At 54.2% G+C, this 21890-nt stretch overlaps 1 protein-coding gene across 2 annotated transcripts in view; it reads right to left on the reverse strand.

The window, feature by feature from the left end:
• The window catches only part of LOC140386575 (E3 ubiquitin-protein ligase CBL-like), a 170792-nt gene extending 153231 nt beyond the window's left edge, over window positions 1-17561 (reverse strand). Inside the window, exon 1 of one of the 2 annotated variants that reach the window (XM_072469013.1) lies at window positions 17027-17561. In XM_072469013.1, coding sequence (XP_072325114.1) covers window positions 17027-17391 — 365 coding nt within the window. In that variant the 5' untranslated portion in view covers window positions 17392-17561. The remainder of the gene's footprint in view (window positions 1-17026) is intronic. The other variant, XM_072469014.1, reaches the window with a different exon arrangement.
• Between the last annotated feature and the right edge of the window lie 4329 nt (window positions 17562-21890).

Genomic DNA, 21890 nt, shown 5'->3' on the forward strand with positions numbered 1-21890 from the left:
TCAGTGCTGAGGGAATGTTACACTGTCAGAAGGTCAGTACTGAGGGAATGCTGCACTGTCAGAGAGTCATGACTGAGGGAGTGCTGCACTGTCAAAGGGTCAGTACTGAGGGAGAGCTGCACTGTCAGAAAGTCAGTACTGAGGGAGTGCCGCACTGTCAGAGGGTCAGTACTGAGGGAGTGTTGCACTGTCAGAGGATCGGTACTGAGGGAGTGCTGCACTGTCAGAGGGTCAGTACTGAGGGAGTGCTGCACTGTCAGAGTGTCAGTACTGAGGGAGTGCTACACTGTTGCAGGGTCAGTACTGAGGGATCGCTGCACTGTCAGAGGGCTAGTCTGAGGGAGTGCTGCACTGTCAGAGTGTCAGTACTGAGGGAGTGCTGCACTGTCAGAGGGTCAGTACTGAGGGAGTGCTGCACTGTCAGAGGGTCAGTAATGAGGGAGTGCTACACTGTCAGAGGGTCAGTACTGAGGGTCTGCTGCACTGTCAGAGGGTCAGTACTGAGGGAGTGCTGCACTGTCAGAGGGTCAATATTGAGGGAGTGCTGCACTGTCAGAGGGTCAGTACTGAGGGAGTGCTGCACTGTCAGAGGGTCAGTACTGAGGGAGTGCTGTACTGTCAGAGGGTCAGTACTGAGGGAGTGCTGCACTGTCAGAGGGTCAGTAATAAGGAAGTGCTGCACTGTCAGAGGGCTAGTCTGAGGGAGTGCTGCACTGTCAGAGTGTCAGCACTGAGGGAGTGCTGCACCGTCAGAGGGTCAGTACTGGGGGAGTGCTGCACTGTCAGAGGGCTAGTCTGAGGGAGAGCTGCACTGTCAGAGTGTCAGTACTGAGGGAGTGCTGCACTGTCAGACGGTCAGTACTGAGGGAGTGCTGCACTGTCAGAGGGTCAGTACTGAGGGAGTGCTGCACTGAGGGTCAGTACTGAAGGAGCTCTGCAATGTCAGAGGGTCAGTACTGAAGGAGTGCTGCACTGTCAGAGGGTCAGTACTGAGGGAGTGCTGCACTGTCAGAGGGTCAGTACTGAGGGAGTGCTGCACTGTCAGAGGGTCAGTACTGAGGGAGTGCTGCACTGTCAGAGGGTCAGTACTGAGGGAGTGCTGCACTGTCAGAGGGTCAGTACTGAGGCAGTGTTGCACTGTCAGAGGGTTAGTCTGAGGGTGTGCCCCAGTGTCAGAGTGTTAGTCCGAGGGAGTGCTGCTTTATCAGAGGGCCAGCACTTAGGGAGTGCTGCACTGTCAGAGGATCAATACTGAGGGAGTGCTGCACTGTCAGAGGGTCAGTACTGAGGGAGTGCTGCACTGTCAGAGGGTCAGTACTGAGGGAGTGCTGCACTGTCAGAGGGTCAGTACTGAGGGAGTGCTGCACTGTCAGAGGGTCAGTACTGAGGCAGTGTTGCACTGTCAGAGGGTTAGTCTGAGGGTGTGCCCCAGTGTCAGAGGGTTAGTCCGAGGGAGTGCTGCTTTATCAGAGGGCCAGCACTTAGGGAGTGCTGCACTGTCAGAGGATCAATACTGAGGGAGTGCTGCACTGTCAGAGGATCAGTGCTGACGGAATGTTACACTGTCAGAAGGTCAGTACTGAGGGAATGCTGCACTGTCAGAGAGTCATGACTGAGGGAGTGCTGCACTGTCAGAGGGTCAGTACTGAGGGAGTGCTGCACTGTCAGAGGATCAATACTGAGGGAGTGCTGCACTGTCAGAGGGTCAGTACTGAGGGAGTGCTGCACTGTCAGAGGGTCAGTACTGAGGGAGTGCTGCACTGTCAGAGGGTCAGTACTGAGGGAGTGCTGCACTGTCAGAGGGTCAGTACTGAGGCAGTGTTGCACTGTCAGAGGGTTAGTCTGAGGGTGTGCCCCAGTGTCAGAGGGTTAGTCCGAGGGAGTGCTGCTTTATCAGAGGGCCAGCACTTAGGGAGTGCTGCACTGTCAGAGGATCAATACTGAGGGAGTGCTGCACTGTCAGAGGATCAGTGCTGACGGAATGTTACACTGTCAGAAGGTCAGTACTGAGGGAATGCTGCACTGTCAGAGAGTCATGACTGAGGGAGTGCTGCACTGTCAGAGGGTCAGTACTGAGGGAGTGCTGCACTGTCAGAGGGTCAGTACTGAGGGAGTGCTGCACTGTCAGAGGGTCAGTACTGAGGGAGTGCTGCACTGTCAGAGGGTCAGTACTGAGGGAGTGCTGCACTGTCAGAGGGTCAGTACTGAGGGAGTGCTGCACCGTCAGAGGGTCAGTACTGAGGCAGTGCTGCACTGTCAGAGGGTTAGTCTGAGGGTGTGCCCCAGTGTCAGAGGGTTAGTCCGAGGGAGTGCTGCTTTATCAGAGGGCCAGCACTTAGGTAGTGCTGCACTGTCAGAAAGTCAGTACTGAGGGAGTGCTGCACTGTCAGAGGATCAATACTGAGGGAGTGCTGCACTGTCAGAGGATCAGTGCTGAGGGAATGTTACACTGTCAGAAGGTCAGTACTGAGGGAATGCTGCACTGTCAGAGAGTCATGACTGAGGGAGTGCTGCACTGTCAAAGGGTCAGTACTGAGGGAGAGCTGCACTGTCAGAAAGTCAGTACTGAGGGAGTGCCGCACTGTCAGAGGGTCAGTACTGAGGGAGTGTTGCACTGTCAGAGGATCGGTACTGAGGGAGTGCTGCACTGTCAGAGGGTCAGTACTGAGGGAGTGCTGCACTGTCAGAGTGTCAGTACTGAGGGAGTGCTACACTGTTGCAGGGTCAGTACTGAGGGATCGCTGCACTGTCAGAGGGCTAGTCTGAGGGAGTGCTGCACTGTCAGAGTGTCAGTACTGAGGGAGTGCTGCACTGTCAGAGGGTCAGTACTGAGGGAGTGCTGCACTGTCAGAGGGTCAGTAATGAGGGAGTGCTACACTGTCAGAGGGTCAGTACTGAGGGTCTGCTGCACTGTCAGAGGGTCAGTACTGAGGGAGTGCTGCACTGTCAGAGGGTCAATATTGAGGGAGTGCTGCACTGTCAGAGGGTCAGTACTGAGGGAGTGCTGCACTGTCAGAGGGTCAGTACTGAGGGAGTGCTGTACTGTCAGAGGGTCAGTACTGAGGGAGTGCTGCACTGTCAGAGGGTCAGTAATAAGGAAGTGCTGCACTGTCAGAGGGCTAGTCTGAGGGAGTGCTGCACTGTCAGAGTGTCAGCACTGAGGGAGAGCTGCACCGTCAGAGGGTCAGTACTGGGGGAGTGCTGCACTGTCAGAGGGCTAGTCTGAGGGAGAGCTGCACTGTCAGAGTGTCAGTACTGAGGGAGTGCTGCACTGTCAGAGGGTCAGTACTGAGGGAGTGCTGCACTGTCAGAGGGTCAGTACTGAGGGAGTGCTGCACTGTCAGAGGGTCAGTACTGAGGGAGTGCTGCACTGTCAGAGGGTCAGTACTGAGGCAGTGTTGCACTGTCAGAGGGTTAGTCTGAGGGTGTGCCGCAGTGTCAGAGTGTTAGTCCGAGGGAGTGCTGCTTTATCAGAGGGCCAGCACTTAGGGAGTGCTGCACTGTCAGAGGATCAATACTGAGGGAGTGCTGCACTGTCAGAGGATCAGTGCTGAGGGAATGTTACACTGTCAGAAGGTCAGTACTGAGGGAATGCTGCACTGTCAGAGAGTCATGACTGAGGGAGTGCTGCACTGTCAGAGGGTCAGTACTGAGGGAGTGCTGCACTGTCAGAGGGTCAGTACTGAGGGAGTGCTGCACTGTCAGAGGGTCAGTACTGAGGGAGTGCTGCACTGTCAGAGGGTCAGTACTGAGGGAGTGCTGCACTGTCAGAGGGTCAGTACTGAGGGAGTGCTGCACCGTCAGAGGGTCAGTACTGAGGCAGTGCTGCACTGTCAAGAGGGTTAGTCTGAGGGTGTGCCCCAGTGTCAGAGGGTTAGTCCGAGGGAGTGCTGCTTTATCAGAGGGCCAGCACTTAGGGAATGCTGCACTGTCAGAGAGTCATGACTGAGGGAGTGCTGCACTGTCAGAGGGTCAGTACTGAGGGAGTGCTGCACTGTCAGAGGGTCAGTACTGAGGGAGTGCTGCACTGTCAGAGGGTCAGTACTGAGGGAGTGCTGCACTTTCAGAGGGTCAGTACTGAGGGAGTGCTGCACTGTCAGAGGGTCAGTACTGAGGGAGTGCTGCACCGTCAGAGGGTCAGTACTGAGGCAGTGCTGCACTGTCAGAGGGTTAGTCTGAGGGTGTGCCCCAGTGTGAGAGGGTTAGTCCGTTGGAGTGCTGCTTTATCAGAGGGCCAGCACTTAGGAAGTGCTGCACTGTCAGAAAGTCAGTACTGAGGGAGTGCTGCACTGTCAGAGGATCAATACTGAGGGAGTGCTGCACTGTCAGAGGATCAGTGCTGAGGGAATGTTACACTGTCAGAAGGTCAGTACTGAGGGAATGCTGCACTGTCAGAGAGTCATGACTGAGGGAGTGCTGCACTGTCAAAGGGTCAGTACTGAGGGAGAGCTGCACTGTCAGAAAGTCAGTACTGAGGGAGTGCCGCACTGTCAGAGGGTCAGTACTGAGGGAGTGTTGCACTGTCAGAGGATCGGTACTGAGGGAGTGCTGCACTGTCAGAGGGTCAGTACTGAGGGAGTGCTGCACTGTCAGAGGATCACTACTGAGGGAGTGCTGCACTGTCAGATGGTCAGCAGTGAGGGAGTGCTGCACTGTCAGAGGGTCAGTACTGAGGGAGTGCCGCACTGTCAGAGGGTCAGTACTGAGGGAGAGCTGCACTGTCAGAGGGGTCAGTACTGAGGGAGTGCTGCATTGTCAGAGGGGTCAGTACTGAGGGAGTGCTGCACTGTCAGAGGGGTCAGTACTGAGGGAGTGCTGCACTGTCAGAGCGTCAGTAGTGAGGGAGGGCGGCACTGTCAGAGAGTCAGTATTGATTGTGAGTCAAAAAGAGAGAGTGAGAGGTGAGTGCATGGGGAGACTAGCAGGACAGAGAGGAGGGGGTAAACGGAGCAAGATGAGGGTATGGGGGGTAAGGGATGGAGAGGGGGAAGGTCAGAGTGTGGGGGAAAGCAGGGATAGGGAGGGGCAGAGTGGGGGAAAGCAAGGGGTAGGGAGGGGCAGAAAGTGGGGTAAGTGGGGCAGAGAGAAGAATGGAGAGTGGGGGTAATAGGGGGAGAAAGGGGCAAAGAGTGGGGTAACTGGGGAGAGAGAGTGGCAAAGAGTGGATAACTAGGGGCGAGAGAGTGGCAGAGAGTGGGGGGCTAATTGGGGGAGAGGGAAGGTCAGAAAGTGTGTAAGTGGGGGAGAGAGAGGGGCACAGATTGGGGTAAATAGGGGTGAGAGGGGGCAGAGTTGGGGGTAATTGGGCGAGAGGCAAGGTCAGAGAGTGGGTGAACGTGTGGGAGAAAGAGGGGCAGAGAGTGGGCGAGAGAGGGGCAGAGGGTGGGGGGATAATTGGATTGAGGAATAGGCAGAGAGTGGGGTAGGGTGGTGAAATGAAAATCGCTTATTGTCACACAAGTAGGCTTCAAATGAAGTTACTGTGAAAAGCCACATTCTGGCGCCTGTTCGGGGAGGCTGGTATGGGAATTGAACCGTGCTGCTGGCCTGCCTTGGTCTGCTTTCAAAGCCAGCGATTTAGCCCAGTGTACTAAACCAGAGAGCGAGGGGCAGAGTGTGGGGGTAAATGGGGGAGAGTGGGCGTAAAGTGGGGGAGAGAGGGGCAGAGAGTGAGGAGAAATTGTGTATAAGGAATAGGCAGAGAGAGGGGTAGGAGTGGTGGAGAGGGAGGGGCAGAGCATGGAGGCAAGTGGTGGAGAGAGGTGGGGGAAAGGGAGGAGCAGAGAGGGGGCTAGAGGGAGAGAGATAGTGTCAGAGAGAAAACGGAGGAAGCAGAGAGAGAGAATGGCAGAGAAGGCATGTTGTAACACGGGGAAATCGGAGGGGAGGCACCTGTTTGCTGTGATCTGTTGTTTGCTCTGCTTGTCTGTACAAACCGGTTTGTTACGTGAGCAACTTGGCAGGGCTAGTCAGCCATAGCTGCAGCTCTTGAAAGCTCTGTCCACCAGCTCCTTCCCCCTCACTCTTCACCAGCGTACAGTCCGAACAGGAAGTGCAATGCCACACAGAACAAAAAAAGCCACAGCCACGAGCATTCAGAATGCCAATCGACTGCAGAAGCCCTCACGGCCTGCTTCTTATGTATACGCTGCTCTTTCAGTCGCAGGCGGGCTGAGAACTATCAGGTTTCGCTCCGCAGTATGTCTCTCCCACGCACTGTGTTGTGATCTGGAAGGTACTGACCGAAAGGACAGTGGGAGCAGATTCAACAAGAACTTTCAAAAGGGGTCATTCGATAAATACTCAAAGGGGAAACATTTGCAGGGATTATCGGGTGGGAAAGAGCAGTGGGGACTAACTGGTTGGATCTTTCAAAGGGCCAGCAACAGAACTCAAAGGGCTGAACGGCCTCCTTCATCCTCAATCTCCTGCTTGGAGTATCAAAGAATCCTCCGATGCAGCCACGTTGAACAGGCTGCTGTTCAACTTGGGTATTACCCCTGTTCAATGGAAAGGGTTTAAAGTTCTCACGCAGGTATCAGGTCCAGCACCTGACATCCTTGGGGGGCACGGGGTGGCTTCCGCTATTGCTATCCCCACTCCTGGACAGACCTGCACTCTCCTGAAGCATCAGAAAATTCCCCGTGCAAGGACGAGCAAGGCAAGGCAGAGTGATCAGCCAGGAGCTGAGACAAGTGGAGGAGAAGAGGGAGTATCTGGCCACACGTTCCCCTCGAGGTGGCTGGGCGGCTCGATGACGCAGTCGGGAAGGGGGGATGGTGAGGGGGCCCAGGGGTGGGGGAGGCAGGGGTGCGGTGTGAAAGGTGGAATAGTTGGGAGGATTAGAACTGAACAAAACACGAGTTAGGCCATGGGTGGAAATTTGGGGCCCTGTCGCGGAGATGAAAGGTTTGGGGGGGGGGGGGGGGGGCATGACGGGGCCGGGGCATGCAGCGAGTTATTCCAAAGTCCATCCAAATCAGTCCCGCCGTGTGGAAGGGACTGGCATGTTCTGCCACACGGTTACAGAGCACTGACAGTTCTGGTCACTATGTCCCTTGGACTGGGGAAAGGGTGGGAGATGGGGTGTTTGACATCCACCCCAGTGGACAGCAGTCACAACTGCACTGGATTTGTGACCCAGAAGGCCAGTCTAATGCACTGGACTTGAGAAAGGGTTTGCGGGGTGGGGGGGTGGGGGGGGGGGGGGTCAAATCCCATTGTGGCAACTTGCGGAAATTGAATTCTACAATGGAAAGTTGGTGTCAATAACTCTTTGAGGTTAAAGCCCCCCCATCTGCTTCACTGTACGTCCCATCAGGAGGGAAATCTGCAGCCCTGACAGTCTGGCCTACATGTGGCTCCAGGCCCACACAGCATTGAGGTGGTCTCTGAAATGGCCGAACGAGCTGCTCAATTCAAGGGCAGTTAGGGATGGGCAAAACGTGCTGGGCCCAGCCGGTGACCCACCCACAAGCCCCCGAATAAATGGAAAAAAAAAATGCCTGGCCCACATGTGACGCCCACACTAACCGACTCCAAACGGCCCTCTGAAGTGACCTAGATATTCGTTGAGAAGTTGGTCACAACCACCTCCTCGAGGATAACAAGCGCTGACTGTGCTGGTGATTTGATACAGCCTGTGAATGAATAAGAGATATAGCAGCCCGGCGCCCTCACGGCCTGACTACTCTCACTCCACCTCTCCGAAAAGGGCCAGAAGCAGTGACGTGGGAACCTGTTTTATGTTGCTGAGCCCCTGAGAGCGGGGCCCACACACACGTGGGGCGTCACAACTGCACTGGATTTGTGACCCAGAAGGCCAGTCGAATGCACTGGACTTGAGAAAGGGTTTGCGGGGCGGGGGGGGGGGGGGGGGGAGTCAAATCCCATTGTGGCAACTTGCGGAATTTGAATTCTACAATGGAAAGTTGGTGTCAATAACTCTTTGAGGTTAAAGCCCCCCCATCTGCTTCACTGTACGTCCTGCAGGGATTTTCTCCTCCACAAAGTAGTTTTCAAAGGGCAATCACTCGACTGTCGGGATGTAAGAGACACGGCAGCCAATTCTCACACAGCACAATCCCACAAACGGGATACGATCATGGCCAGATAATCAGTCTTTTATCAAGAAGGGATGTTTTACTGAGGCATTAAAATTGGCTTCAGGACATTTAGGAGAACCCCTCTGCCCCCAGCCCCCATTCCCGTTCCACCCCCCTCCCCTTCTCCATCTTCTATGAAATAGGGGCCATTGGGGTGTTTGACATCCACTCCAGTGGACAGATGGATGGTCACCACAGACGGTGTGACACTCCCTCAGTACTGACCGTGCAGCATTCCCTCAGTACTGACCGTGCAGCATTCCCTCAGTACTGACCGTGCAGCATTCCCTCAGTACTGACCGTGCAGCACTCCCTCAGTACTGACCTTCTGACAGTGCAGCACTCCCTCAGTACTGACCCTCCGACAGTGCAGTACTCCCTCAGTACTGACCCTCTGACAGTGCAGCACTCCCTCAGTACTGACCTTCTGACAGTGCAGCACTCCCTCAGTACTGACCCTCTGACAGTGCAACGCTCCCTCAGTACTGACCCTTTAACAGTGCAGCACTCCCTCAGTACTGACCCTCTGACAGTGTAGCACTCCCTCAGTACTGACACCATGACAGTGCAGCGCTCCCTCAGTTCTGGCCCTCAGACAGTGCAGCTCTCCCTCAGTACTGACGCTCTGACAGTGCAGCACTCCCTCAGTACTGACACCATGACAGTGCAGCGCTCCCTCAGTTCTGGCCCTTAGACAGTGCAGCTCTCCCTCAGTACTGATGCTCTGACAGTGCAGCACTCCCTCAGTACTGACCCTCTGACAGTGCAACGCTCCCTCAGTACTGACCCTTTGACAGTGCAGCACTCCCTCAGTACTGACCCTCTGACAGTGCAGCACTCCCTCAGTACTGGCCCTCGGACAGTGCAGCACTCCCTCAGTACTGACCCTCTGTCAGTGCAGCACTCCTTCAGTACTGACCCTTTGACAGTGCAGCACTCGCTCAGTACTGACCCTCTGACAGTGCAGCGCTCCCTCAGTTCTGGCCCTCGGACAGTGCAGCTCTCCCTCAGTCCTGACACTGGGTTTGGAGAGGGTAGAGAACCCATTACTTTCTGACTCAGAGGTGAGACAGCTACCGACTGAGTCAGAACTGACAGAAAGAGATAGAGAGAGAGGGCAGCAAGGAAACATTGAAAGAGGCAAGGAGAGAGAAAGAGAGAGAGGGAGCAGGCAGGGCCTCAGAGTGTGTGAGAGAGAGAGAGAGCAGAGCAAGGACCCCGAGTGAGAGAGAGATAGAGAGAGAGAGAGAGAGAGAGCCGGGCAGGGACCCAGAGTGCGAGAGAGATAGAGAGAGAGAGCCGGGCAGGAACCAGAGTGAGAGAGAGATAGAGAGAGAGAGAGAGAGCCGGGCAGGGACCCAGAGTGAGAGAGAGATAGAGAGAGAGAGAGAGAGCCGGGCAGGGACCCAGAGTGAGAGAGAGAGGGAGAGGTGGAGAGAAAGAAAGAGAGAGGGGTCAGAGACACAGATGAGTGAGACATGGAGGCTGAGAGATAAATGGACAGATGCCCTTTCGAAAAGCCTGTATTCCCTGTGCTCCGAGGCAGCGTGTTCCCAACCATGACCCCCTTGCTGAGTCTCTGTCGCTTCTTTCGCCAACCACCATCGATCTGCTCCTGACCATTGAACCCCTCGCCAAAGGGTGCAGCTCCTTCCCCACTCCCCTTCCATCCTGACCCCTCACGACCTAGAACGCCGCCAACGTCGATCGTTAAAATTTGTGGCCACCAGGGGCAGGGCCCCACGGAGGAAGAGGGGGGGTGGAGGCCCGGGGATGGGGAATTGGGCTGAGGCCGCAAAAAGGAGCTGCGCCAGAGGGGGCGGGGCAGGCTTAGGAAAGCGCAAGCTTTTTCCCACGTTAGGGAAGGATGGGGACGGGGCCGGAGGGCAAGGGCGATGCTGGAGGGGAGCGCACACTGAGTGCCAAGGGGTGGGGGGATTCTCAAACTGGGGGGTCGATGGATTGGCGGAAGAGGCCGGGGTCTGCAGGAGTCAGCTGACTTACGGGAGTGTCATGGGGGGAGCAAAATGGCTAGATGAGGATCTAGCAGGGGGGTGGGGGGAGTGGCGGGGGGGAACTGGGTTGCTGCTGCATTGGCCAAAGGGGAGCTGGAAGTAGGCGAGATAGTCGGGGCGGGGATCTGCCGCCTGGGGGACTGGAGGGTGCGGGAGGTGCGGGCACGTGGCTGGCCTAGAATAGGAGATGGCCAGTCGGGCTGAGAAAGGGATGGGTAGGGCAGGTCTTTCATTCAGGGCTGGATGCGAAGAACAGAGAGGTTGCAATACTGGTGGGGACGCCGGTGTCGTTCGAGGCACTGAATATTGTAGTGGATAATGGAGGTCGATATGTGATGGTGAGCGGTAGGTTGCAGGGGGTGCGGGTGGTACTGGTGAACGTATATGCCCTGAATTGGGGTGTTGCCGGATTTATGAAATGCATGCTGGGTCTGATTCCAGATCTGGAGGTAGGAAGCTTGATAATGGCGGGGGGGACGGACTTTAACACGGTGCTGGACCCAGCACTGGATCGTTCTAGGTCTTGGACGGGTAAGAGGCCGGCTGCGGCCAAGGTGCTCAGGGGGTTTATGGACCAGATGGGGGGAGTGGATCCGTGGAGGTTTGCCAGCGCAGGTGAGGGAATTTTCCTTCTTTTCCCACATCCATAGAGCCTACTCCCAGATAGATTTTTTCATTTTGAGTAGGGCGCTAATCTCGAAAGTGGAGGGAACGGAATATTCAGCCATAGCCATCTCGGACCACGCCCCGCATTAGGTGGAGCTGGAGTTGGGGGAGGAGTGGGACCAGCGCCCGCTGTGGCCCCTTGATGTGGGACTGTTGGCGGATGAGGGGGGTGTGCGGGCGGGTGCAGGGGTGCATTGAAAGATACTTGGAGGCCAACGACAACAGGGAGGTGCAGGAGGGGGTAGTCTGGGAGGCATTGAAGGCGGTGGTCAGGGGAGAGCTAATCTCCATTAGGGCCCACAGGGAGAAGAGAGAGAGGAGGGAGAGGTTGGTGGGGGAGATTTTAAGGGTGGACAGGAGTTATGCAGAGGCCCCCGAGGAGGGGCTACTTAGGGAGCGACGGAACCTCCAGACGGAATTCAACCTGATGACCACAGGGAAAGCAGAGGCACAGTGGAGGAAAACGCAAGGGGCGGCGTATGAGTATGGGGAGAAGGCGAGTCGGATGCTGGCACATCAGCTTCGTAAGAGGGAGGCAGGGAGGGAGATTGGTGGAGTTAGGAATAGAGGGGGGAATACAGTGCGGAGTGCGGTGAGAATAAACAAGGTATTTCGGGACTTCTATGGGGATCTGTACAGGTCTGGGCCCCCGGTGGGGGAGGAGGGGATGCGACGATTCCTGGATCAGCTGAGGTTCCTGAGGGTGGAGGAGGGGGAGCTGGCTTGTTTGGGGGTGCCGATTGGGCTGGAGGAGCTGGTTAAAGGATTGGGGAGCATGCAGGCTGGGAAGGCCCCGGGGCCGGATTGGTTCCCGGTTGAATTCTACAGGAAATACGTGGGCCCGTTGCTAGTGAGGACTTTTGATAAGGCGGGGGAGGGGGGGACCTTGCCCCCGACAATGTCCAGGGCTCTGATTTCTTTGATCTTGAAGCGGGACAAGGATCCATTGCAGTGTGGATCGTATAGACCGATCTCACTCCTCAATGTTGACGCTAAGTTGCTGGCGAAGGTGCTGGCTACGAGAATTGAGGACTGTGTCCCGGGCGTGATTCATGAGGACAAGACGGGATTTGTGAAGCGTAAGCAGCTAAATACAAATGTGCGGAGGCTGCTCAATGTGATTATGATGCCCTCGGTGGAAGGGGAAATGGAGGTAGCGGCAGCTAAGGATGCGGAGAAGGCCTTTGATCGGGTGGAGTGGGAGTATCTTTGGGAAGTGTGGTGGAGGTTTGGGTTTGGGGAGGGGTTCATCATTTGGGTCAGGCTGCTATATAGAACCCCAGTGGCGAGTGTGGCTAGAACCGGCGGAGGTCGGAGTACTTTCGGCTGTACCGGGGGGAAGACGGGGGTGCCCCTTATCCCCCTTGTTGTTTGCACTGGCAATTGAGCCACTGGCCATGGCACTGAGGGAGTCCAGGAAATGGAGGGGATTGGTTTGGGGGGGAGAGGAACACTGGGTGTCATTGTATGCCGATGACCTGTTGTTGTATGTTGCGGATCTAGTGGAGGGGATGGCGGAGGTCATGCGGATCCTGAGGGAGTTTGGAGACTTTTTGGGGTATGAACTCAACATAGGGAAGAGTGAGCTCTTTGTGGTGCACTCAAGGGACCAGGGAAGGGGGATAGACGAGTTACCGCTGAAGAGGGCGGAAAGGAGCTTTCGGTACCTGGGGATCCAGGTAGCTAGATGTTGGGGGGCCCTGCACAAGCTTAATTTGACACGGTTGGTGGAGCAGATGGAGGAGGATTTTAAAAGGTGGGATATGCTGCCACTCTCACTGGCGGGTAGGGTGCAGTCGGTAAAAATGACGGTCCTTCCGAGGTTTCTCTTTGTGTTCCAGTGCCTTCCCATTTTGATCCCCAAGGCCTTTTTCAAACGAGTAAGCAGGAGCATCATGGGATTTGTGTGGCCGAATAAGACCCCGAGGGTGAAGAGGATGTTTCTGGAGAGTAGCAGGGACAGGGGGGTGCTGGCGCTGCCGAATTTGTGTGGCTATTATTGGGCAGCCAATGTGGCGATGATCTGTAAGTGGGTAATGGAGGGAGAGGGGCGGCGTGGAAGAGGTTAGAGATGGCGTCCTGTGTGGGCACGAGCCTGAGGGCGCTGGTGACGGCACCACTGCCGCTCTTGCCGACAAGGTACACCACGTGTCCGGTGGTGGCGGCGACGCTGAAGATCTGGGGGCAGTGGAGGCGACACAGGGGCGAGGTGGGAGCCTCTGTTTGGTCCCCGATTCGGGAGAATCATCGGTTCGTCCCGGGAAGGATTGATGAGGGGTTCTGGAGCTGGCATCGGCGGGGATTAGAAGAATGGGGGACCTGTTCGTTGATGGGACGTTTGCGAGCCTGGGGGCATTGGAGGAGAAGTTTGGGCTACCCCTGGGAAACGATTTCAGGTACATGCAAGTGAGGGCGTCTGTGAGGTGGCAGGTGAGGGAATTCCCGCTGCTTCCAGCACGTGGGATTCAGGACAGGGTGATTTTGGGTGTATGGGTTGGAGAAGGCAAGGTTTTGGCGATTTATCAGGAGCTGCAGGAAGAGGAGGAGGCATCGGTGGAGGAGTTAAAGGGCAAGTGGGAGGAGGAGCTTGGGAAGGAGATAGATGAGGGTCTGTGGGCTGATGCCCTAAGTAAGGTTAATTCTTCCTCCTCTTGCGCCAGGCTCAGCCTAATACAGTTCAAACTTACTCACAGAGCGCATATGACAGGGGCGAGGTTGAGTAGGTTCTTTGGCGTGGAGGACAGATGTGGGAGGTGCTCGGGGAGCCCGGCAAATCACGTCCATATGTTCTGGTCGTGCCCGGCACTGGATGGGTTTTGGAGGGATTTTGCGAGAACTATGTCCAAGATGGTGAATGCCCGGGTCAAGCCGAGCTGGGAATTAGCATTATTTGGGGTATCGGACGGGCCGGGAGTGCAGGAGGCAAAAGAGGCCGGCATTCTGGCCTTTGCGTCCCTGGTAGCCCGGCGAAGGATTTTGCTACTATGGAAGGATGCGAAGCCCCCAAGTGTGGAAGCCTGGATCAATGACATGGCAAAGTTCAGCAAGCTGGAGAGGATAAAGTTTGCCTTGCGAGGGTCTGTGCAGGGGTTCCTCAGGCGGTGGCAACCGTTCCTAGACTATCTCGCAGAGCGTTAGGAGGAGGTCAGCAGCAGCAGCAGCCCAGGGGCGGGGGCGGGGGTGGGCGGAGGGAGGGGCGGGTTTCTCTTTGGGGGGGGGGTTTGGGTCAAGGCGAGCTTTTTTCCCCTATTTGTGCTGTTTACTGTTTTAAGGGGGGTTACTGTACATGGGGAAATCCAATGTATAATTTCTACTTGCGTTCTTGTTGCTTTTTTTTTTGTTGGCGGGGTAAGGTTTTTTTGAAAATTTGTTGAAAAACTTGAATAAATAAATATATTTTTTAAAAATTCGTGGCCACCAACGACACTTGATAAATCCGCCCCACAGGTAAACACCATCACCGCAGCCCATTGCCAATGATAAGTTTATTTTGAAAAAGAAAGAAAAAATTGACCACTAGATTCATAAAATCGATCCAAAAGAATTGAGCGCAATCCTTGTTGTGAAATATATCTACTTAAGAAAACAAAACAGCCGTCACGCGAAGGAACGCGATTAATTTGAATTCTCACAATTCTTGAACCCACAAATTCAATCAGAACGTTCCTTAAAATAAATTCAGGAAAACCACACACCTTTAATCAAATTTCAGTTCCATTTTTCACTCGAGTATGAACTCACCCTAGGTTTCACTAACCTACACTTCCAGTGCTGAGAGTAACCATTCCTTATTCAAAGAAATATCAGGGTTAAATTTGTAAGCATTGCACATTAAACAAAAGAGCAGGAGGAGGAGGAAGCCATTGAGCCTCTCCACCGAGAGCTAGCCCGTCACCTCCACCGGGACTTAGCCCGTCACTTAATTGGATCGCAGCCAATCTTAATCCTGCATCTCAACTCTTTCCACGCTCTTCAGTTCTGTGGCCTCTGATCCCCTTCCCCAATAACAGTGTGTTGATCTTAGCTCTTGACATTTTCAACTGACCCCCTCCTCAAGATGACAGATTTTATTTGGTGGGAGGGTTGACGGGGAAAGAGTTGCAGATTTTCACCCTCTTTTGTTTTGAGGTGCTTCCCAACAGTTGCCCCCCCCTCCCCCCCCCCACCAAACTAGTCTGGCCCGAAGTGAATGTTCAGCCCCCCATGTTGCGGATTTGCCCCACTCTCCTCCATAGAATTCCTACAATGTAGAAGGAGGCCATTCAGCCCATGTAGTCTCCACAGATCCTCTGAGAGAGCACCCTATGTAGGCCCACTGCCCTGCCCCATCCCCGTAACACTACCTAGCTGTGGACTGTGGAAGGAATCCGGAGCACCCGGAGGAAACCCACAGACACGGGGAGAAAGTGCAACCTCCACACAGACAGTGACCCAAGGCCAGAATTGAACCCAGGTCCCTGGCACTGTGAGGCAGCAGTGCTGACTACTGTACCACCATGTTGCCCCAAATCGAACGGCCTTTGATAAGGTGCAAACATGCAACAGACTAATGACTTAAGGTCAGAGAACGTGGCGAGAGGACGGGAGGTGGGCGGTCAATCACAGAATGAATAGCCGGGTGGTTTCCAGACAGAGATTTCCGAGGGCGGGAGTGGAGGAGAATTAACCCGGGCTGCTGAGGTGTCCCACAGGGATCAGGGCGGGGATCACGGCTGATCACGGTTCCCATCGACAACTTTGGAATCAAAATAACAATTTTTAAACTTGCAGAATGCTCCAACACTGAGCAGGACTGTGATAAATTACAGGGGGACATTAATAAATGTAGAGAATGGGTAAATGAAGTTGGACAGATAAGATGTGAGGCCGTACATTTCAGTCCGGAGAATAGGGAGGTCAGTCATTCTTATGGAGCTACGAGTCCCGGTGGGATTAAGGAACAAAGCGATCTGGGAATATGAATACATCCAGCAGAAAAAGTAACACCACAGGTGAGCCAGGCTGTGAGTTAAGCAAAGAGAATGTGGGCTTTCCTTCCAGAGGGAGAGGATTGGAACGTTAAAGAGGTAACATTAATCGTGTGATCAACGTTGGTCAAACCACACCGATGGAGCACCCATTGTAGTTCAGGTCGCCCTATTATAGGAAGGATATACAAGCACCAGGGAAGGCCGCAGAGAAGATTTGCAAGGAAGATCGCAGGAATGTGTCATATTACAATTCGGGAAAGGACTGCCAGGCAGCCTCTCTTCTCTCTTGAGGAAGGAAAGGTGATCAAAGGTCAAAATAACCCTTCAAAGGATGAAAGGTATTTGAAGAGAAACAACTTTCCCCAGAGAGCAGGGAGAATGTGCAACTTGCTGCTAAAGGGAGCGGTGGAAGTGAAATAGTCTGAATGAATTTAAAGGGGGAAATTAGTCTGACAGGCAGGGGAGCAGGGAATAGAGGGTAACATTAGTAGATTCAGATGCCTGAATGAGGCGTAAACGCCAACAAGGAGTGAATGGGCCGAATGGCCTGGTTCAGTGCAGTTTATCCAATGTAATTTAATATAACCTGATATATTCCTGGGGCTACAAGAGAGAGTGCGGTGGATGGAGAAGCTGTGGTTGTGGGGGGGGGGGGGGGGGGAGTTGAAGGGTAGAACTATTTGGACAGTCTTTCAAAGAGCTGCCACAGGCACAATGGGCTGAATGCTCTCCTCCTTGATTCGAACAAACTCTCATGGCTTAATCACATGTCAATCTGAACATATACCAACCGAACTAAACAAAAAAATACACAATTGAGGAAGTAACAAATATGTGTGTCCATGCATGTTTGTGTGTGTGTGTGTGTGTCCATGCATGTTTGTGAGTGCGAGTGTTTGTTTGTGTGTGTTTGTGTGCCTGTCTGTTTGTGTGTCCATGTGCATGTGCGCCTCTGTGTTTGTGTGTGTTTGTATGTCCATGCATGTTTTTGTGTGTGCCCATGCATGTTTCTGAGTCCTTGTGTGTGTGCCCATGCGTGTTTGTGTGTGCGTGTGTTTGTGTGTCCGTCTGTCTGTGTGTTCATGTGTGTGTATGTGCTCATGTGTCCATGTATGTTTGTGTGTATCAATGCGTCCTTGTGTGTGCCCATGCAGGTGTGTGTGTGTGTGGGGGGGGGGGGGACTGCTGTGCACAAATCGGGGAAGGGTGAGGTTAAAGTTTGATTTCATTCGGCAAAAAAAAGATTGATTATTTTCATTCTGTAACTCACCGAGCCAAGGAGCCTTCTTCAAACATCTTCTCCTTGGCTTCTTTGAACAGCCTAATGGCTTGTTTGGATTTGTCAGACAGGTTCTGCAGGCAGACGGCGAAATATCCATTGTCCCAGAGCAAGTCTGTCTTGGCCTCGCAGCAAGAGAGGACGAGCCGGAGGTGCAAGCAGGTCTCGGGCACGATCTCCAAGATGTAAGGGGGGCTGTTCTTGAGCAGGAGCCGAGGGTTCTGGCAGAGTTTCACCAGCTTCTGCAACAGTTTAAACACCCGGTCCAGGGATCGCCTGTCAGCCCGGGGACACTCCAGGACGAACGGAGGGGACCTACAATTAACAGGCTCCGCATTCCTGCAAGGTGTCGCCATGCTCCCCCGTCCAAAATATATTTATATACATGTTTTTTTTAACCTCTCCAAATCATTATTCAAGCAGACACTTCCTGCTTCAAAACTGAAGGGCAGTGCAGATCAAATACTTCAGGCGTGACAGCAAAGGAGGTGTTACAAACTTACTGAACAAAGCCTGGCTCGGAACAGACTCTGCCTGCAAACCACAATTTGATAACAGGGTGTAAAATATATGAAGTGATTTAAATTGCAAATGATCTTCCCTCACAGCCAGAGGTTTTTCACGGGTCACCTGCTGAGGAATGGAGGTTAAATATACAGTACGAAGTCTTACAACACCAGGTTAAAGTCCAACAGGTTTGTTTCGATGTCACTAGCTTTCGGAGCGCTGCTCCTTCCTCAGGTGAATGAAGAGTTATGTTCTAGAAACACATATATTCTGACTTCGTACTGTGCTCACCCCAGTCCAACGCCAAAATCTCCACATCATGGTTAAATATACAGTCACGGACGGGGTTGAGGGACACAGCAAGTTACGTTTCCCACGGAACCGCCTCTGACAGTCTCAGGACGTCCCGAGGGGCGTTCTGGGCCATTCAGGTGCTCCTTTGTGAGAGTGGACTCTGCTGCTATGTGCGGAATGGGGCAGGTGGATTGGGCACAGGGAGATCCCACAACCAGCTCCGCATCACAGACCCAGATTAGGCTTTTTGTTGGGTTTGGGATAAATATTGGCCACAGAATTCCAGCGGAAACTGTGCACCGCTCTTCGGCACAACATCGAGGGCCAAAGGGCCTGTTCTGTGCTGCACTGTTCTATGTTCTATACGTTCTAAATAGTGACAGTGGGATCATTCACTGCAGAGAATATTTAATTGGAGAAAGCATCGCCAAAGGTGCATGGTACCCTCAGTACTGACCCACTGAGAGTGCCGCACTCCCTCAGTACTGACCCTCTGACAGTGCAGCACTCCCTCAGTACTGACCGTCTGACAGTGCAGCAGTCCCTCAGTACTGACCCTCTGACAGTGCAGCACTCCCTCAATACTGACCTTCTGACAGTGCAGCACTCCCTCAGTACTGACCCACTGACAGTGCAGCACTCCCTCAGTACTGACCCTCTGACAGTGCAGCACTCCCTCAGTACTGACCCTCTGACACTGCAGCACTCCCTCAGTTCCGACCCTCTGACAGTGCAGCACTCCCTAAGTACTGACCCTCTGACAGTGCAGCACGCCCTCAGTACTGACCCTCTGACAGTCTAGCACTCCCTCAGTACTGACCCACTGACAGTGCGGCGCTCCCTCAGTACTGACCCTCTGACAGTGCAGCACTCCCTCAGTACTGACCCTCTGACAGTGCTGCACTCCCTCAGTACTGACCCTCTGACAGTGCAGCACTCCCTCAGTACTGACCCACTGACAGTGCAGCACTCCCTCAGTACTGAACCTCTGACAGTGCAGCACTCCCTCAGTACTGACCCTCTGACAGTGCAGCACTCCCTCAGTACTGACCCACTGACAGTGCAGCACTCCCTCAGTACTGACCCTCTGACTGTGCAGCACTCCCTCAGTACTGACCCACTGACAGTGCAGCACTCCCTCACTACTGACCCACTGACAGTGCAGCGCTCCCTCAGTACTGACCCTCTGACAGTGCAGCACTCCCTCAGTGCTGACCCTCTGACAGTGCAGCACTCCCTCAGTACCGACCCTCCGAAATGGCAGCATTTCTTCAGTACTAACCCTCTGACAATGCAGCACTCCCTCAGTACCGACCCTCCGAAATGGCAGCATTTCCTCAGTACTGACCCTCTGACAATGCAGCACTCCTCAGTACTGACCCTCAGACAATGCAGCGACTCTCAGTACTGACCCTCTGACAGTGCAGCGACTCCCTCCGTACTGACCCTCTGACAGTGCAATTCTCCCTCAGTACTGACCCTCTGACAATGCAGCAATCCCTCAGTGCTGACCCTCTGATAGTGCAGCACTCCCTCAGTACTGACCCTCTGACAGTGCAGCACTCCCTCAGTACTGAACCTCTGGCAGTGCAGCGCTCACTCAGTACTGAATCTCTGAGAGTGCAGCAGTCCCTCAGTACTGACCCTCTGACAGTGCAGCGCCCCATCAGTACTGACCCTCTGACAGTGCAGGGCTCCCACAGTACTGACCCTCTGACACTGCAGCACTCCCTCAGTACTGACCCTCTGAGAGTGCTGCACTCCGTCAGTAATGACCCAATGACGGTGCAGCACTCCCTCAGTACTGACCCTCTGACAGTGCAGCGCTCCCTCAGTACTGACCCTCTGACAGAGCAGCGCTCCCTCAGTACTGACCCTCTGACAGTGCAGCGCTCCCTCAGTACTGACCCTCTGACAGTGCAGCATTCCTTCAGTACTGACCCTCTGACAGTGCAGCACTACCTCAGTACTGACCCTCTGACGGTGCAGCACTCTCTCAGTACTGACCCTCTGACAGTCTAGCACTCCCTCAGTACTGTCCCTGACAGTGGAGCACTCCCTCAGTACTGACCCTCTGACAGTGCAGCACTCCCTCAGTACTGACCCTCTGAAAGTCTAGCACTCCCTCAGTACTGACCCTCTGACAGTGCAGTACTCCCTCAGTACTGACCCTCTGACAGTGCAGCACTCCCTCAGTAGTGAACCTCTGACAATGCAGCACTGCCTCAGTACTGACCCTCTGACAATGCAGCACTCCCTCAGTACAGACCCTTTGACAGTGCAGCACTCCCTCAGTACAGACCCTCTGACTGTGCAGCCCTCCCTCAGTACTGATCCTCTGATAGTGCAGCACTCCCTCAGTACTGACCCTCTGACAGTGCGGCGCTCACTCAGTACTGAATCTCTGACAGTGCAGCAGTCCCTCAGTACTAACCCTCTGACAGTGCAGCGCTCACTCAATGCTGACCCTCTGACAGTGCAGCACTCCCTCAGTACTGACCCTCTGACAATGCAGCACTCCGTCAGTGCTGACCCTCTGACAGTGCAGCACTCCCTCAGTACTGACCCCCTGGCAGTGCAGAACACCCACAGTACTGACCCTCTGACAGTGCAGTGCTCCCTCAGTACTGACCCTCTGACAGTGCAGTGCTCCCTCAGTACTGAACCTCTGACAGTGCAGCACTCCGTCAGTACTGACCCGCTGACAGTGAAGCACTCCCTCACTACTGACCCTCTGACAGTGCAGCACTCCCTCAGTACTGACCCTCTGACGGTGCAGCACACTCTCAGTACTGACCCTCTGACAGTCTACCACTCCCTCAGTACTGACCCTCTGACGGTGCAGCACTCTCTCAGTACTGACACTCTGACAATGGAGCACTGCCTCAGTACTGACCCTCTGACAGTGCAGCACTCCCTCAGTACTGACCATTTGACAGTGCAGCACTTCCTCACTACTGACCCTCTGACAGTGCAGCACTCCCCCTATAATGTCTCTCTGACAGTTAGCTCTCCCTCAGAAATGTCTCTGATACTGCAGTGCTCCCTCAGTACTGACCCTCTGACAATGCAGCACACCCTCAATACTGACCATCTGACAGTCCAGCACTCTCTCAGTAATGACTCCCTGACAGCCAGCACTCCCTCAGTACTGACTCTCTGACAGTGCAGCACTCCCTCAGTACTGACCCTCTGACAGTGCGGCGCTCCCTCAGTACTGACACTCTGATACTGCAGCGCTCCCTCAGTACTGACTCTCTGACAGTGCGGTGCTCCCTCAGTAATGACACTCTGACAGTGCTGCGCTCCCTCAGGAATGACACTCTGACAGTGCAGCGCTCCCTCAGTACTGACTCTCTGACAGTGCGGCGCTCCCTCAGTAATGACTCTCTGACAGTTAGCACTCCCTCAGCAATGTCTCTGATACTGCAGTGCTCCCTCAGTACTGACCCTCTGACAATGCAGCACTCACTCAGTACTGACCCTCTGACAATGCAGCACTCACTCAGTACTGACTTTTTAAAAATGCAGCACACTCTCAATACTGACCCTCTGACAGTCCAGCGCTCTCTCCGTACTGACTCTCTGACAGTGCAGCACTCCTTCAGTACTGACTCTCTGACAGTGCAGCACTCCTTCAGTACTGACTCTCTGACAATGCAGCGCTCCTTCAGTACTGACACTCTGACAGTGCAGCACTCCCTCAGTACTGACTCTCTGACAGTGCGGCGCTCCCTCAGTAATGACACTCTGACAGTGCAGCGCTCCCTCAGTACTGACTCTCTGACAGTGCGGCGCTCCCTCAGTAATGACTCTCTGACAGATAGCACTCCCTCAGTAATGTCTCTGATACTGTAGACCTCCCTCAGTACTGACCCTCTGACAATGCAGCACTCATTCAGTACTGACTTTTTAAAAATGCAGCACACCCTCAATACTGACCCTCTGACAATGCAGCACTCACTCAGTACTGACCCTCTGACAATGCAGCAGTCACTCAGTACTGACCTTTTAAAAATGCAGCACACCCTCAATACTGACCCTCTGACAGTCC

Source organism: Scyliorhinus torazame, chromosome 12 (assembly GCF_047496885.1).
Source record: "Scyliorhinus torazame isolate Kashiwa2021f chromosome 12, sScyTor2.1, whole genome shotgun sequence".
Classification (NCBI taxonomy): Eukaryota; Metazoa; Chordata; class Chondrichthyes; order Carcharhiniformes; family Scyliorhinidae; genus Scyliorhinus; species Scyliorhinus torazame.